Genomic DNA, 18358 nt, shown 5'->3' with positions numbered 1-18358 from the left:
GGATTACACAGTAAGGAATTAAAACACAAAAGAGGTTAAAGGTTAGTGGACTACTAAGAAGCCTCATCCCTAAAGATGATGAATGTTTTCTTCAAGTAGAGTTAGAAGGTGTTAGGTTTGTGAGCACTAAAAAGCTTATCTTAAAAGACAGGAAATGACTCATTACCAAAGTGAAATCATTCAAACAGCTTCTCTCAGGGCAGATTGTTGTGAAAGCAAAGTCAAAATCAACACTGATTTCAGAAAAAGGACACAAATAATAAAAAGACACATATTGCTATTACAACCATTCCTAACTGACCTATTAAAAAGATACACTGTGAAAAAAATGAGAATGGAACAAGGAAAATATTGATACAGATTATAACCATTTGCTACAGAAGTTTGACTAGTGGAAAGCAATGGAAATAATAAGGAAGCCAAAAGAGTCAAGAAAACAACTTGGCCAGCAAACACTTGACTTTCTTTCCAAGTGGAGACAATCAAAGACAGCAAATTTAAAACATAAACTCATATTCAAAGCATTATAGAAGAAGGTGGTGCAAAATCATGAGCAATAACTATTTCTCAAAGCAGAAAATAGGGAAGAGGAAAGTGAATTTTCAGAAAGCTTGTCATAAGACCCAATAAACCAAATTATCAGAAGAGTGTTTCTGGATGAAGCTAGAAGGACAATACGAAACAGACAAAAAAATTCAACAGAGGTGCCAATATTTCTTTAGCAAGCTATCTTCACCATTAATAAGAGTAGAACTACTACATTTAGACTCTACACCCACACCAGTATTTGACAGGAGGCAATAGAAAGAGCATGAAGGAAGGTGAAGATTGGAAGAATATTTGGGCCAGAACAAGTGTATACGGAAAAGACTTGTCCTGGAGGTGATGGAATTGTAATAGCATTGACGAATCATTTTTCAAAGTAATTGAAAGAGGGGAAGGATACAAAATAAATGAAAATAGAATGAATGATATTATTATCCAAAAGGAAGGGAGTCAGGAAGACATTAATAATTACTCATGTTTTTGCTTTTTCATTTCTATAAAAATCTTTGTGAAAATGACCTACACAAAAATAGAGGGTATCCTTGATGAAGATATGAGAAGGAAACAGACAGACTTTCACAAATGAGTTTCCACAATCTACATCTTCATAGTCACAAAAACAAATTGAATGGTGTGGAGAATACAAGATGCCATTGTGTTTATTATTGGTTGATTTTTTACAATTTGATATAACAGAACAAGAGGTGGCCTTAAAAGCTCTCCTACAATAAGATATCACCCATGTCAAGATCATACATGATTTCTTAGCAGAGAGTCAATCACGTAGTGAAAGCAAGGGTTAAAGGATGCCAGTCCTTTATATCAGTCCTCACAGATTTTTTTTAAAAACTAGCATTTACATAGCAACTTAAGGTTTGGAATGTATTTTCTATATTATCTCATTTGATCCTCAGAACAACCTTGTGAGGTAAGGGAATGATAATAATATCATTCCCATTTTATAGATGGGGAAACTGAGGCTGAGAGCATTTAAGTGGACTGTCCAGGGTCACACAACCAGTAAGTCTCTGAGGCAGGATTTGAACTTGGGTCTTTCCTGACTCCAAATCCAACACTAAGTCACTGTAGCACCTGGCTAATGTTCAAAAATATTTGTGGGGCAGCAGCACACTGATCAGCCCTTCTATGATGAATTTATAGGAGAATATGGATAAGAGGAGGATGAGAAGTTAGAGATGAGTTACGTTCTTCACCAGGTAAAAAGGTGCAACCATACCAACAATAAAGAAAGAGTAGATAGAGAGCTGGCCTTGAGGATGGGCAGACCTGGGTTCAAGTTCCATTTCTAACTCTTTGACCTTGGGCAATTCGCTTAACCTCTGAGTGCTCCTGGAAATTCTCTGTGACTACAAGTTGCAGGGAAGATACCAGCATGCACTGAGAGAAGGAGTTTCCATACCTGGGAATTCCCTACACTAATAAAATCATGGGGCCAAGCTAGCCACATCAATAAGATCACAAATCCATTGAAACTGGGAGGTGTTTTAGATCACCTGATTTGATATCATATACAATTTGGTTTCAAACGATTTGAACATGCCACGTGTCCTTTTGGAGGGAGTGGGGGATGGGGGGGCTCAGCAGAATATTCATTCATTAATAAGACTCTATCAGTAGCAGCAGTACGGTATAATGGATAGTTTCCTGGCCTTAGATTCAGGACAACCTGGATTTATTTCTAAGTCAAGATCAATCTTGCCTCTGACACTTACCACCTTAGAACGCTGGGCACTTGCCTCTGTGTGCCTAGGCATCTCCTCAGGACTTGTTCACTAAATCAAAGACTGTTCACGATCCATGTTGATGGGGCAGCTGACCACACTAATGAAAATTTGATACTGCTCCCTAGTCATCCATCTAGAATTCTCTATACACAGAAAAGATGGATCTTGAATGAACCTTAAATGCTAGCTTTTTTAACATGGGGGGAATAGAAAATTTCAGAAAGAGAAACTGATACTTGCTTTGTCTGCATTCTCTCTGTACAACTAAAATAAAATTAAGGATAAACACTCATTCAAAAATACTAAACGAGAATTAATTGCTTCAATGTCACTGAAAATTGTGGAGACTCTATGGTGGGAAATAGAATATACTGGCTCAAGAATACATAAAGGTATGTTAGTTAGAAACACAGAGCTGGAAAAGAAAGAAAATTGTTGTAAAAAAAATTAGGTAAAGAGACAGAGGGCTGGCGGTTCAGGTCGTGCTTCTCCATAATCTCCACAGTACCTAGCATGGTGCTATGAATATAGTAGCCACCTGGTAAGTACTTGTTCAACACTCATTCGGCAGTCAGTTGACGAGCATTTATTAAGCACCTACGATATGCTAAGCACTGGGCAAAGAAAGTCAAAAACAATCCCTGCGCTAGAAGAGCTTACATTCTAATGTGAGGCACTAAGGCAGGCAGGCAGATATCTTTTCATTAATTTGTTCTTAAGCAGTATTCTAGGGGGAGGGTCAGTTCTATGATTTCATTGGTTTGGAAGATTCCCAATGGGGCAATACCCCCTTGAAACTCAAAGTCTTAGAGAATTTCCTGGGACAGGTTAAGTGATTTGCGGAGCAGTGGCAGGGGGAGTCTCAGCCTGGAGGCCACATGTGGCCTCCAGGTCCTCAAGTGTGGCCCTTTCACTGAATCCAAACTTCACAAAAAAAGTCCATCAAAGGGCCACACTTGAGAACCTAGAGGGCCACATGTGGCCTTGAGGTCTCAAGTTACCCACCCCTGAAGGTCACACAGTCAATCTATATCAGAGATGGGACTTAAACCCAGATTTTCTTGACCTTATAGTCAGTTCTATTCACAATACCACATTACTTTTCACTAATAAATACTTTTCATGGATTTATCTTTTACTTTTGTCAGTTTGTTTTAATTTTATGAAAGAAGTTAAAATGTATAAGTGTAAAGTTCAAAAGTATAACCAATAAAATATCTAAAAATTTTTCTTTTAATTCCGATTCTGCTTAAGAAAAACCAGTTGTTAACACACATAGAGGCATCTAGGTGGTGCGGTAGGTAGAACACTAGGCCTGGGGTCAGAAAGACCTGAGTTCAAATCCAGTCTCAGACACTTATCATCTGTGTGACCCTGGGCAAGCCACTACACCCCATCTGCCTCAGTTTCCCTATCTGTAAAATGAGCTGGAGAAGGAAATTGCAAACCACTCCAAAGAATTACTGGTTCTTGCAGATTAACTAACCTTCTCATCCCCTTGTGCCATTGGCCTTTGGAGGCTCTGATGGGCCCATAGTGTCAAGGGTCCCTAGAACCTTAGAGTCTTAAGAACTTCAGGAAAGATTATAATACAAATTCCACCCAACAACTGAGGCCTTTCCCATCTTACTGTAGTAGTATAGTCTTACTGTCTCCTCGATCTGATTAGGGCTTGAAGATATTAATGACAAGCTATTGAAAGGGAAGACTCGTCCCCAGAGGCTGTCTCACCAACCAGGAAGAGAACATCTCCTCCAAAGCATTAAAAAATGAAACTTAACCTATGCTTCAACTTTAGAGCAGTGGTTTGACTGTTCAAATAAATGCGTGACCTTTACATCTTAAATTATGAGATAGTTTGTTGAAAGTGTAATGTATTTAACTCTTATCTAATAATGAACAGAAATGTAATCAGCCCCTTGCAAAAGACAGGGGAGAAATGGCAAAAAAAAAGTTTCCATTTTTATTGCTCATAAATAAAAACTCCTAGCATGCAATAGATCAGAAGCAATTTCAGAATTTCTATTGGGAAGTTTAATTTTATTTATCGAAGTCATGAAAATAAGTACCCATTTGCCCAGGGCTTAAACGAAATTAAAGTAAGCCTGATGAGAAACGACCAGTTTGTCTCAGTTTCCTCATCTGTAAAATGAGCTGGAGAAAATTGTATTATTAAATTACATTATTAAATATTATTCTCCTTTTCTTTGAAATTATATTATTAAACATTATTCTCCTTTCTTTTCGATTCTTGATCTTTTTCATAGGAATCTATGCTTATTTTGGGGCAGCAATGTAGCACCATAGTGCACAGAGCGCTAGACCTGGTAGTCAGGGAGTCCTTGAGACACTTACCAGCTGTGGGACCCTGGGCAAGTCACTTAACCTCAGCTTGCCTCAGCTTCCTCACCTGCACAATTGGGATAATAATAGTCCCTACCTCACAGAGTTGATTCGAGGATAAAATGAGACAACGAGTGTAAAATGTTTAGCACAGTGCCTGGCACATGAAAAGTGCTACAGATGTGTCAGCTGTCATCATTCATTAATGTTATCATCGGGGGCAGCTAGGTGGCGCAGTGAGTAGAGCTCCCACCTTGGAGTCAGGAGGACCTGAGTTCAAACGTGACCTCAGACATCTGACACACTTACTAGCTGTGTGACCTTGGGCAAGTCACTTAACCCCAATTGCCCTGCCTTCTCTCCTCCAAAAAAAATGTTGTCACCATCATTAATAATAATAATAACAGTATAGCCCTCATCTGACTCCCCTTCACATCCCTTGTGTCCCTTCCAGGCTTACCCCCCAGCTCTGCCCCAAACTTGGGGCTCACTCCACCATCTCCCTGCCCTTGGCTGTTCCTAATACCTGGAAAGGTTCTCACATAATGACGATGAGGAGGAGGATGATAACTGCATTTATACAGCACTTTAAGGTCTGCCGAGTATTTAGTAAATATTGTCTCATTTGATCCTCATTACAACCCTGACAATAGGTATTACTATGATCCCCATTTTACAGATGAGAAAATTGAGGCTGAGACAGATTAAGAGACTTGTCCAGGGTCACCCAGCTAAATAAGTATTAAGGAAGGATTTGAACTCAGGTCTTCCTAACACTGTGCCATATAGCTTTCTCTATTTAGATCTCTTAGAATTCTTAGCTTCCTTCAAGATTAAGCCACCCTGCCACCTCCTATGGGAAGTATCTTCTGATACCCATCAGTTGCTAATATTCTGTCCCCCTCAAATAATTATGTGTGTGCTTCTCTGTTTACATGCTGCATCCCTTCCCTGCCCAGCTGAATGTATGCTCCTTGAGGACTTTTTAATCTATGTCTTTTTGTCCCCAGTGCCTAGCATAGTGCCTAGACCATAGTAGGTGCTAAATAAATGCTGTTGACTTTGGAAGTACAGCCTTTGGCCTTGAGTTTAGTTGGTCCTGGAGTCCTAATTTTGCTTAGCCGCATGGTAGAGGTAGTCAGCCTGGTCATTCTTCCTGGTAGATCCCTTAACTATCAAAATAACACCACACATGGGTGAAAACCCGACGGGGCCATGCAGAATCAGACTGTCAGATGCTAAACACTTACTAAGCAGCCCACTGGGCTACAGTGTCAGGTTCTGTGCCAGGATCTGAGGATGGAAATAGAGGCAAAAGATAGTCCTTGCCCTTAAGGATCTCACAGTTGCATGGAGGGATGCTTGCCAACATTTGAACGACTAAGCACAAGTGAGTTATATAGGCAGGATAAGGCACCAGCACACGCTGGGGAAGGTCTCTTTGTAAAAGGTAGGACTTTAGCTGAGACTTGGAGGAAATCAGGAGACAGAGATGAGGAGGGAGAGCCTTCCGGGCCTGGAGTGAGGCCATGGAGCATCTTGGGTGATGAATGGTAAGGAGGCTGGGGTCACCAAATCGCAGAGTGCCTGAGGGTAAGGCACAAGAGGACTGGAAAAGCAGAAAGGGTCCAGATGATGCAGGGCTATGAACACCAAACCTAGGATTTTATGTTTGGTCCCGCATGGGGTGGAATGAGATCACATGGAGGCCCTGAGCCTGGATTTGGGGCCTCTTAACTCATCTCCTCAATCAGAAATCAGAATTTGGAGGGAGGAACAACTGCTTTTGGACACAGGTTCCTTGAGGGCAAAGACTGCTTCAGTCTAGTCTTTGTGTTTACCAGCACCAAGTGCCTTAGCACATTAGAGGCATTTAGCAAACTTATGGTAGGTGGAAAGGCAGAAGGTGGAAAGGCTGAATCTAATGTCACAAAACTCGAGTTCTAAATACAGCTCAGCCACTTGCAACATATGTGACTTTGGGTAAGTCATTTCGCTCCTCTCAGCCCCAGGACTCTCTTCTGTAAAATGAAGGGATAGGACTATTTGGCCTCTGACGGCCCTTCGAGCTCTTGACTGATTGCCCCACAAATGGAATTCAGATTCTTCCAGACTATCTCGATGGTCATTTCCATGGATCTACATTCTCATCGTATAACAGAAAACCGGCTGAACCAAGAAATCAGAAGACCTGCGTCCAAGGCATTCACTATTTGGACTTAGGCAATCTGCTCACCCTTTCTGACCTCCAGTCTCCCAATCTGTAAAATAAGCAGCTAGGTGGCCCAGTGGCCTGGAGTCAGGAAGACCTGAGTTCAAATGTGCTCTCAGGCACTTATTAGCTTGTGACCTTGGGCAAATCACTTCTCCGTTTGCCTCAGTTTCCTCATCTGTAAAATGAGCTGGAAAAGGAAATGGCTAAACCACTCCAGTATCTCGCCAAGAAAACCCCAAACAGGGTCACAGAGAGTCGGACGTGGCTGAAACAATTCAACCGCAAAAATGTTAGTAATAGCACCGGCGCTGATCACCGTTGAGTTGTGTTTAAATGGATGTAGACCCACTCTGAAAACTGTAAAGACACTAATACAAATAGCAGGGGTTAGATTTAAAACAGAAAGGATGAGGAATGCCTACTTATGCCCAGCAAGCAGGGAGAGAAGCTACGTTGTAAGCCACAGGAGACGATTCCAAGAATCATGAAGTTGATGATGTAGCATCATAATGATATGACGTTAAATAGATCAAAAGGAAAGGAAACAGATAAATTGGAGGCAGAGGGGAGGAAGGTCTGTGGAGCTGGGTCAGAATGGGGAAAGAATGGGGTAAAGAGGGAGTGCAAAGAAGACAACGGCACAGCCACCTTCCAGCCCCATTCACACGATGACCTTAAGTGTTCTAGGTCCTGACAAGTCTCTGGCTCCAAACTGGGCTTGCGTTTTATGGGGGAAGTAGGTGGTCCATGCCCCTCATCTTTTTCATGTTATAAAGGAAGGGCCAGCTTCAAGCCACAGCATCACGCTGGAGGGTGGCAACCAACATGCAAACTGCCCACTCACCAGCTGATTCTGGTAGGCAGTGACAGCTGTGAACACAGTCTCAGGGAAGATAAATGTCCTGAATTCTTCCGACTTCAGATTGAGCAGGGAAGCGGTGTGGTCCTTTTTCTTGATGATGTGGACTCTGGGCTGGTATTTGTGCATAGAGTTCAGGATAATCTAAAAAGAAGAAGTAGAAAGTATGGATTGAAGGTGACAGCCCCATCACTTTCAACCAGATCTTATGTGAATTAATGGAACCAAATTTGAAAAGGTAGATTTTTTTAATAGTTCAAGGATCATGGATTTTGAACCGAGCTGTCAAGATTAGGTGTCCAAGTTTCAAGGGAATATTCAGCCACTTTCATAAAAGCATGTCATCAGCACACAGACTTCCCCAAACACAAGCATATCAGAACCTCTCTGTCATTTAGTGGATGGTCTTTATGAATCGCTGTAGTTGAAAATTCACAATCTTGCATCCAATCTGGTGGTGAGATTATCTACTCCAATCCCTTATTTTACAGTCAAGGAAACTGAGGACCAGAAAGATTAAAATATTAGCCTGAGGCCACACAGGTTGTAAGTGACTAATCCAGGATTTGAACCCAGGTCCCAGGACTCAAAATCCAGTGTTCTTCCAATTGTACCCTAACTATTTAGATTTACACTCACCCTAAATATATAAGGATCTGTGTTTTCTGGCACTGTACCTTACACATTTAGGTGTTTAATAAATATTTATTGAATGGCATGATGGAGAAGTGTTCTGGATTTGAAGTCAAGGACCCTTGGTCCAAGTCCCAGCTTTGCCTGTGTGACTCCTTGTGTGAACTTTGGCAAATCACCAGCCTCAGTTTCCACCTCTGTAGAATGAGGGGGTTAGATTGGGTGGCCCCTGAGCTTTCTTCTGACTCTAAACCTTAAGCTTTTGAGAATTTTCATCAGTGTTAATATTTCTTCTGTTGACAGAGCATTTCTCCTCCACCCTTTGGAAGGTAGTCTTTCCAAACTGCTGCAATTAAAACCATTCACTGCCTATTGGCCAAGCACGTGGTGATAGATTTCTCCTCTCTTTGGCTGCTTACAGGTTTTACAAGGCTGGACCTGCCCTGTAAGTCTTCAGAGCTTGGTAGAAACTGACAATTTGCTTCCACTGGCAGAGCCTTGGAGAACCCAAATCTACTCTTTCCCCACCAGAATGTGGCATAAGAGTGAGACATTAGTGAATGTCATTGTTAAACAACCAGAGATGGAGAAGAAAAAAGAGGAAGAGGAGGAAGAGAAGGAAAAGGTGGGGAAGCAAGAAGAGAGGGAGGAAGAGGAGGAGGAGGAAGAGGAAGAAGGGAAGGAGGAGGAGAAGGAAAAGGAGATCAGAGCCATAAAATCCACATTTTAAAATTCAATTTAAAGATTGGATTTCACCCATATCCATCCTCCAAGAGGCTCTGTGTAAGGATACCATCCAACATTATCATGAGATGAGGTTGAAGGGTCACCTCCATGAAACCCCTAAAGACTAAAAAGAACAACAACCCTTCAAGCAGAGCAGGCATCTCATGTTTCCTTTTTTTTACATTTGGGGATGGAGGTAGAGGAGATGGGGATGGGGAAGAGAAGACTGCTAGCACCTAATTGAATTGTTGATATCAATTAGGTCATTACAAATGTCCCTGTTTGTTCTGTTCCCAGAGTTGTTTCAGCATATGAACACTAATCTCCATGCCCCAAAAGTCTGGATTAAAAAAATAAGTATTTAGGAAGACCAAGAGGTAAAGACCAAATGGCACATGGAAATCTTGACCTAATTCATGACCCATGGACTCATGGTTTTTAGCATCATATCTTGCTGTTGGGCATAGTCATTTTCCATTTGAATGCTAATAAAAGCTGCCAAAATATGGCTGTTATTGCAATAACATTCATCAACCAGGTTGTCTCATAATAATCTTTTTCATGTTTCTTTTAGAACCAAATACTTTAAGGTATAACAAAACCAGGGCAATTGTGAATCACTTTTCCAAAGAGGCATGTTTTCTACAGAGACTCTGGTAGCTGGTCATCTTTCCCTCAGCCTCAGGTTTTGTGTTCCCAGAGGACTATGGGTTCAGCTCCAAGTGAAGAGAGACAAATGGGGTGAGATGGGTTTTTGCTACGATTTCTGTTATTACACTCATGTAGCTAAACTGTGCCTCTTCCCTGGATCACATTTGCTAATTCCACGGGGTTTTCAGAAAATGGCTGTTCTGTATCTTAGAGGTTGTAGATATTAGTTGACCACCGTTTCCTTTTGGATACTTTCACCTTCCTTTTCCGGAAGGACTCTGCCCCCTCCAGATTATCAGCAACTCTAACACACTTTGAAATAATGCTTTCAAGTTTGTAAGCAGATTTACTTACATCAGGTTAGTAGAGTAGAAAGAGCCCTGGCTCTGAAGGCAGAGGGCTGGGGCTCGAATCTTGCCTCTAATGCTTACTACCTGGATGACCTTGGGCAAGTTACTTTGCCTCTGAATCAGGAGTCAGAGGATTTGTGTTCAAATCTAGACTCGGCTACTTATTGCCTGTGTGACCCTGAGCAAGTCCCTATGTTCTACATAAAATAGAAGGTGGCCTCGGAATTCCCTTTCAGTTCTAGATCTCAGATTCTAACATTGGGATACTCAATAGATCAGCACGGCAATTTGTTCTTAGTCTTTGAGTCTTTATTTAGAAAGACATCAATTTTGCATTGTTGAGTTGATCTTCCAGGTAAAAATTAATGATCTTTGTCCTGTGGTCATCTGTGTGGAATGTCACCCTCCAAAAACAGCTCCACTTTCATACGTTAAAATAATTAAATTGCCAGGATCAGAGATTTATTTCATAGTTTCATCATTTCAGATGTGGACATGAACTCAGAGGTCATACCCCGTCCCTTTTACAAGTTAAGAAACTGAGGTCAGAAAAAGTAAGTGACTTGTCCACAATCACTCAGGTAGTAAGTAGCAGAACTGAAGCTGTATCTGGAGACAAGAAGACCTGGGTTCAAATCTAGTTTAGACACTTACTAATTGTATGATCTTAGCCGACTCACTGAACCTCTGCTTGCCTCAGTTCCTTCAACTGTAAATTGGGGGTAATAATAGAAGCTACCTCTCAGGGGATGTTGTGAGGATCAAATAAGATGTTTTGAAGCACAGTGCCTGGCCTAAGTAGGTGCTATAAAAATGATCACTTTTATTATTATTATAGAATAAATTATCTCTTGAAACAAGTGGTTGTTAATCCCCAGTTTAATTTTGGAAATTTGAGGATTTTTTCCTCACTCAGTGGCTGCTCAGATTTGTCAAAATGATCAGAGTTCATGAAGTAGAAAAGATTTACTAAGCCCAAGACCACGTTTTTCTTCTTTGCCTAATGTTTAGTTCAAGCCTGGAAAGAGGCAGCTCTGTCCAGCATTAGGTTTCTTGATCAGCTCAGACAGGCAACGTAAGTCCTTTGACAGATTGAAATTAATCTTGGTCTGTCACGTGAAGAAGTTGCTAATGGCCTCTCGTTTTCAACTCAACTCATCTGCTTCTGGGAAACATACAGTCTCACTCCTTGCTGCAGAATAAGATGTCATGCCTCCTTCCTTAGATCTATACATGGCTTGTTTAGGAAAAGAAGTTCATCACAGGACCCACCCACTTACCTGGACAGATTGTATTGACCGGTTATAAATTGTAATGGTCCATTTAGAACTCCCACAAGATGTCTGCAGAGCTACAGTGTCATGAACCAAAATAAAAACAGCAGAGAAACAAAGGCTGCCCCATAATAGTGTGGCTAGGTGGTGGGTGCAGCTCATAGAGTGCTGGATTTTGGGGCAGAAAGACCTCAGTTCGAATCCCATCCCAGACACTTAACCAGCTGTGTGACGTGGTAATGGTTTAACCAATTTCAGCCTCAGTTTCCTTATTGGTAAAATGTGGGTCATAATGGCATCTAGCTTGTAGGGTTGTTGTGAGGATCAAAATAGATAACATACACAGCGCACTTAGAAAACTTAAAACACCATATAAATCAGTATTTTTCCTATAATGCATGATTGTAGCACAATGATCTCCAAAGAACTGAAAATGAATATTATCAAAAGGATTATGGAGATCTTGCCTGGAGGGGGGCAGGTGTGAGAAGGCACTAAAGCAGTACAATAAAGGAGTTAAGAAGAACCACTGGAAGCAGTTCCATTAGAGGATGTACATATGATAAAGAAGATAGGTTGGTCAGGAGGCAAGAGAAAGGGATAGACAGTCAATGGACTGCCTCTGTGCTCCCTTGGTATGCTTGTGATATTGAGAGATATCCAGACAGGTCCCTGGAAGATCCAGTGAACCTCTTGGAGGGCAAACTGTTGAAAAACATGGACAAGGGTCAAACAAGGTGGGCAACTATGGATGGTTTGCGATCCACAGCAAAAGAGGGAATATCCACACTGATGAGATCATATATCCATCTGAGTATTTTGAAAGTATCTATTCAGTGATTCAATCAGTTATCTCAGTCAATATTTATCATGATTTTAAAAAAGCTTAAAATGTATTGGTAACCTTTTCTAAATGACCCTCCATTAGTCTCCCCTAGCATTGGGTTTGCATTTCTCCCCTGCACTTAACATATTATATTTTACACTACAGTTATTTGCATCCTATCCTATTTTCTTAAATAGCTATTTGCATACTTGTTCTATTTCTCCCACTGAAATGGCAGACGTTCTCAATAGAAAATAAGTGTCATTCTGAAGGGAGAAGAGAAAAGAAAGAGAATGGAAAAGGAGGAGAAAGGAAAGAAGAAAGGAAAGGGAAAGCAGATGGAGGGATGGAGGAGATGGGAGGAGAAAAAGAAAGAGAGGGAGGAAGGGAAGAAGGAGGGGAGAAAGGAAGGAAGGAAGGAAGGAGGGAAGGAAGGAGGAAGGGAAGGAAGGAGGGAGGGAAGAAAGGAGGGGAGAAAGGAAGGAAGGAGGGAGGGAGGGAAGGAAGGAAGGAGGGAGGGAAGGAAGGAAGGAGGGAGGGAAGGAAGGACGGAAGGAGGGAAGGAAGGAAGGACGGAAGGAAGGAAGGACGGAAGGAAGGAAGGAGGGAAGGAGGGAAGGAAGGAAGGAAGGCAGGAGGGAAGGAAGGAAGGAGGGAAGGAAGGAAGGAGGGAGGGAGGGAAGGAAGGAGGGAGGGAAGGGAGGAGGGAAGGGAGAAGGGAAGGAAGGAGGGAGGGAGGGAGGGAAGGAAGGAAGGAGGGAAGGAGGGAAGGAAGGAGGGAGGGAGGGAAGGAAGGAAGGAGGGAAGGGAGGAGGGAAGGAAGGAGGGGGGAGGGGGAGGGAGGGAGGAAGAGAAAGAGAGAGAGAGAGAGAGAGAGAGAGAGAGAGAGAGAGAGAGAAGAAGAAGAAGAAGAAGAAGAAGGAGGAGGAGGAGGGAGAGAGAGAGAGAGAGATGGATCAGTCCCAAGCACAAATTCCACCTTTGGATTCGTTTCCAGTTGCGCCATTCAAGGCAGGTCACTTACATGGCCGTGTTGATCCAGTTCATTATTTGTGAGTTTCACTTTTTCAAAAGACACCATCTGTTTCAGCAGCTGCTCTCCAGTAAAAGGAGAATCCGGGTGCACGTACAACCTGGGGAAAATCACACAACAAACCTTTCACAGCGAGACACGTTGGCCCTGTGCTCCAGGAGACTAAAATGCATCCCGATTTTAAAGTAAGGGTGGCTTCTGCGATCGGCACTTAGTAAACGTTTAGTAATTGATTGAAGGGATACTTAGCTCGTGGAAGTGACGGTTTGTTTTTTTTTTTTTTAGCTGCTCAATATTAAATGCAAATCACAAAGCAATGGTGTAAAGGTTGTCCTAAAAGAATAAGCTTGTTTGCTTATAAACTAAAAAATTAGCTAGTAATTACATAGCATTTTAAGGTTGGCAAAGTACTTTACAAACATTATCTCATTTTATCCTCGCAACAATCCTGTGAGATAAGCACTATTATCATTTCCACTTTACAGATGAGAAAACCGAGGTAGACAGGTTACCTACGGTCACAAAGTCAGTAAATGTCTGGAGCAAGATTTGAACTCAGGTCTTCATGATGCCAAGTGAAGCACTCAGTCCACTGTACCACCTAGCTGTCTAAACCAGTGACCTAAAATAAATTGAAGGATCCCTTAATTTTAGTGCCTTCACTGTGAGATTGTCTCCAGTTGATCCTATGTCTTATCTGTACTTAGTTGTTTGCACGATGCCTCCGCCATTAGTCTGTTTGCTCCTGGGGAGCAAACTTTTTTTGCCTTTATTTGTATCCCCAGTGCTTAGCACAATGCTGGCAACTTTACTCTGTGCTTAAGAAATGTTAATTGACTGACCAAATGATTCATAGCTTCTTTCCATACTCCAAATGAGTAAAAAAAAAAATTTGCATAAGTGCAAGTATTTTTCTGGTGCAGTGGAGGTAGTATTGCATCTGGGTCTGGGGACTTGGGTTTGACTTACAGCTTCATCACTAGCCCTACCACCACTAGCAGTTCATGTTACATGGCAGTGCCTCAATTTCTTTATTTTCAAAATAGGGATGACTCTAACCACTGAGCCACCCATTTGGCTGGTTGTGAGGAAAGTCCTTGGAAAATTGCCTTCGAGATGGGAATGTTCATTGCTGTTATTGCTTAGCTTTCCAATCAGCTGCTAATTAGATATGGCCAATGATTATAACATCTGAGTCGTGTCAGTATCATAAAAAAATTAGGTTTTCCCACAAAATGTTTAAAGGAAGTTACTATTAACATCTCCTACCAAACAGATGGAAACTGAGCAATTTAAAGTAGAAAATCACTTTCACAACTTGATTAACTCAACCTAAAGATTGTTCAGCCTAGAGCTTTCTGGGCATCTTCAGCTTGGGTATTACATAGATCCCAGGGAGAATCATTGAGAAGTGATTCAGTGAGCACTCGTTTTCTGGAGATAAACTTCCCATCTGTGGGTCATCTATGCCCTCTTCTCCTCTTCCTTATTCATGCTTCACATACTCTTATTTTTAATAATAGCAACACAGCAATAAACCTACAGGCAGCTAGGTGGAGCAGTGGATAGAGTACCCAGCCTGGCATCGAGAAGACTCAGCTTCCTGAGTTCAAATCCAGCTTCAGACACTTACTAGCTCTATGACCATGGGCAAGTCACTTAACTCTGTTTGCCTCAGTTAGGAAATAGCAAACCACTCCAGTATCTCTGCCAAGAAAACCCATGACTGAACAACAATAAACCTACAGAAGATGAACAAAAAGCAAGTGCTTCGTCCACCTGAGTAGAACACCGATTATAAAGGAATAGTAGAAGGATAGGCTTTTTGGGGATCATTTCTATGCGAACATCTTTGGAAAAAGTAAGAATAAGACAACAACCATATTAATCGTAGGAAATAATAAAAGCTCTCATTTCTATGGTGCTTCAGGTTTGCAAAGTACACATATGTATCTCATTTGGTCTTCACAATAACTTTTTGAGGTGGGTGCTGTTAATATCCTCACTTTACAGATGAGGAAACTGAGGCAGGCAGCAATTAAGTGATTTGCCTGGGGTCACCTGCAAGTAAGTGTCTGAAACAGGGTTTGAACTCAGGTCATCCTGACTCCAAGTCCAACACCGCCGCACTACCTAGCTTCCTTTAATTTACACTATTAATAATGAAACAGTGTTAGTAATAGAAAATGGTAGAAACTGTGCCATAAATTAATTCATTCTGTGTAATTTGGCACCAGACACGCCCTGGTCACTAAAGTATGACATTAGAAGCTTGATATCTTTCACAGATTGACAGATGACAAATTCCCACAGGAGAAATACAGACTTCAACTTATCCTAGAGAATTCAACCAGTCAGTCAATAAATATTTCTTATGTACCTACTATGTGCCAGGCACCGTGCTAAACAGTAACTATCCTGGGAGTGGACCATTATCACAGACGGAACTGTTACCCACAATCTCTGGGATATAACACACCCCTTAAAAACTCAAGAACATTTTTAGTAGGTTTCACCAAACCAAATTCCCAGAACCTCCAAGATACAAAAGTTTTTGAACAAAGGGCTTTTGAAATGTAAACCAAGCAGAGAGTCTCAAGTGAATGTGGGAAGAGAATGAAGTGTATACCCCCCCCCCCATCATCCTGTCTGCTATTGCAATTGTCCCAAGGCTGCTCTCAGTGAGCCCACAGAGAATGGGTTTGCATCCTAATATATTTATTCAACTACTAAAAGCAATTATTTTAACCACCTGTGCAATGATCCATGGCATATTAAATATTAAAAAGTAGTAGGCTAGCAATCCCATCCAAGCACTATTTATATCTGGACCCCATCAAAAAGAGATGAGAAGAATGATATGATAAAGGCAAGACCACAAAAAAATAATGTCTACTGGATACCTAAAAAGACATTAGCTGGAAACTAGAAGTATATGCGAGAAACTCACTAGGCTCATAGACAACTCACAGCTCAAGAACCCCCGGAAATTCAGTAAATAAAATGAAGTGGAATGAGTATGTCCTTACGGGCATAATCACTGCCTATGACCACCTCAACTTAACAGTGATCCAAGGGTGCAGCTAGGTGGTGTAGTGGATAAAGCACCAACCCTGAAGTCAGGAGGACCCGAGTTCACTCGGACGTGCAATAGCTGCGTGACCCTGGATAAGTCACTTTACTCTGCCTCCTAAAACAAACTGAAAATACTGATCCACAGAAATTTGAAAATAATGGTATTTTTAAAATAGATGTTGGCACACTGAATACTCATAACCTCCAAATTACAATAGATGAAAAGACTTCATACCACAAATGTCCTGTAGAAGATCTCATGTGTGGGAACAGCACGAAGCTCATGACATCCCTGTCTTTGTGACTACTACTGGAGGGGACTAAAGAAGCTTTCAAGAAGCCTGCTGAAGATGAGCTTCCATCCTCAGACTTATTCAATCACAAAATGCTGGCGCTTTTCTACCTGTGTCCTTGGCTCAGTCAACACAAAAGAATAATGGCAGGAGAGTGACTTGTCCTTAGACCATTTCCATCTGAACCCCATCCAAAAATACAAGGAGGAGACAATACCAGCTAACATTTCTGTAGCAGTTTAAGGTTTACGAACCACTTTATTGATGCCTTATCTCGCCTCCTCCTCCCAACCTCCCTCTGAGGCAGCTGCTACCTTTGTTCCCATTTTACAGGTGAGGAAAATGAGGCAGAGTTTAAGGGAAACGTGCTCAAGAATCAAGTAGCTGGTGTCTAAGGCAGGAGTCAAAGTCAGGTCTCTCTTGACTCTTGTAAGGTCAGCATTCATCCACTGTGTCTACACCTTGCTGCCTCCCTCTGTCATCACTACTATCAACATATTTACTGTGTCCATTTTGCCCCCAGCACAGGGTGATGGGAAATAAAAGGAGATAAATGCCATAGTACATCATCTAATGTAAACAGCTCATTTGAGTTGAAAACATTGAAGTTGAAAATATTGACTCCAAAAGAACTTCGGATTAAGTGGAGATTTCTAGCCATTCACATCGACTTTGCTCCCCTTCCCTAAAGACAAACAGTAACTAGATTTCTCTTTTTCCGCTTGCATTTTTGCCATGTCCATAAATCTAATGACAGGCAGGAATGACAACAGCAATAAGAAGAAGAAGCACACTTAGATGGAACTTTTTAGCTTACTCAGCACTTTCGTCACAATAATCTATTAAAGGCATTTCTGACGCTTTACTAGTGAGCTGAGACCCAGAGAGGTTAGTGAAGTGACTCGCCCAGCTGGGAGGACCTCCTTACCGGGATCCTCTGATTCAGCACCCTTTCCACTACTGCCTGCTGCCTATGTGGGCATCTGCCACAATGTCTGGCAACAGTATTAACACACAAGTCTACAGCTGGAAGGGAAAACAATGGAGACCACTCTAAGAACAAAAGTATGATAAATTTTTAAAGCAATAAAAGGTGTTAGGATGATGACTTGGAAAAACTATATGGAATAAATTCAAGTTTAGACACTCCAATAAAAATTTAGTACCGAATAAAAATGCTAGCGTACAAAAAAAATCATGCATCCATCCTTTACAGAGCTTCCTAATTGATATTCTGGAAACATAGTTGATGCTGTCATTCCCTTACCTGAAAACCTCAAATGGTACCCTGTTTTCTCTACAAATAAAATACAAGCTCCTCACCCTGGCATTCAAAGCTTTTCTCATAATGGCTCCCACTTACCTTTCTAACCCCATATTACATCACTCCTCCCCTCCTTTTATTTTGGTGAGACAATTAGGGTTAAGTGACTTGCCCAGAGTCATAGAGTTAGTAAATGTCAAGTGTCTGAGGTCGGATTTGAACTCAGGTCCTCCTGACTTCAGGGTTGGTTCTGTATTTACTTAACCACCTAGCTGCGCTCATCACTCTCTTTCATTGACTTGCAAACTGTTCCTGTTAATGATGTTCAGCCTCCTACCTTTGTATCTTTCAAATCTAGATTGCATTCCCAGATCACCTTTACATCTTAAAAAGACTTGCCCCAGAGCACAGCTCAGGTACCACCTCTTATACCTTGTGTTTCCTTATCCTCTCAGTTATCAATGCTCTTATGTACTTGAGCTCTGTGTGTGTGTGTGTGTGTGTGTGTGTGTGTGTGTGTACTTA

The 18358-nt window shown here is 41.5% G+C and overlaps 1 protein-coding gene across 2 annotated transcripts in view; it reads right to left on the bottom strand.

The window, feature by feature from the left end:
- Positions 1 to 18358, bottom strand: part of TBX20 (T-box transcription factor 20) — a 76398-nt gene that overhangs the window by 42525 nt on the left and 15515 nt on the right. For both annotated transcript variants that reach the window (XM_036738989.1, XM_036738990.1), the window contains exons 4-5: positions 13193 to 13301; positions 7694 to 7852 (exon numbers count right to left, since the gene is read on the bottom strand). In XM_036738989.1, coding sequence (XP_036594884.1) covers positions 7694 to 7852; positions 13193 to 13301 — 268 coding nt within the window. The remainder of the gene's footprint in view (positions 1 to 7693; positions 7853 to 13192; positions 13302 to 18358) is intronic.

The sequence above is a fragment of the Trichosurus vulpecula genome, chromosome 9, assembly GCF_011100635.1.
Source record: "Trichosurus vulpecula isolate mTriVul1 chromosome 9, mTriVul1.pri, whole genome shotgun sequence".
Lineage (NCBI taxonomy): Eukaryota > Metazoa > Chordata > Mammalia > Diprotodontia > Phalangeridae > Trichosurus > Trichosurus vulpecula.
This window is presented reverse-complemented; position numbering and strand designations above follow the sequence as displayed.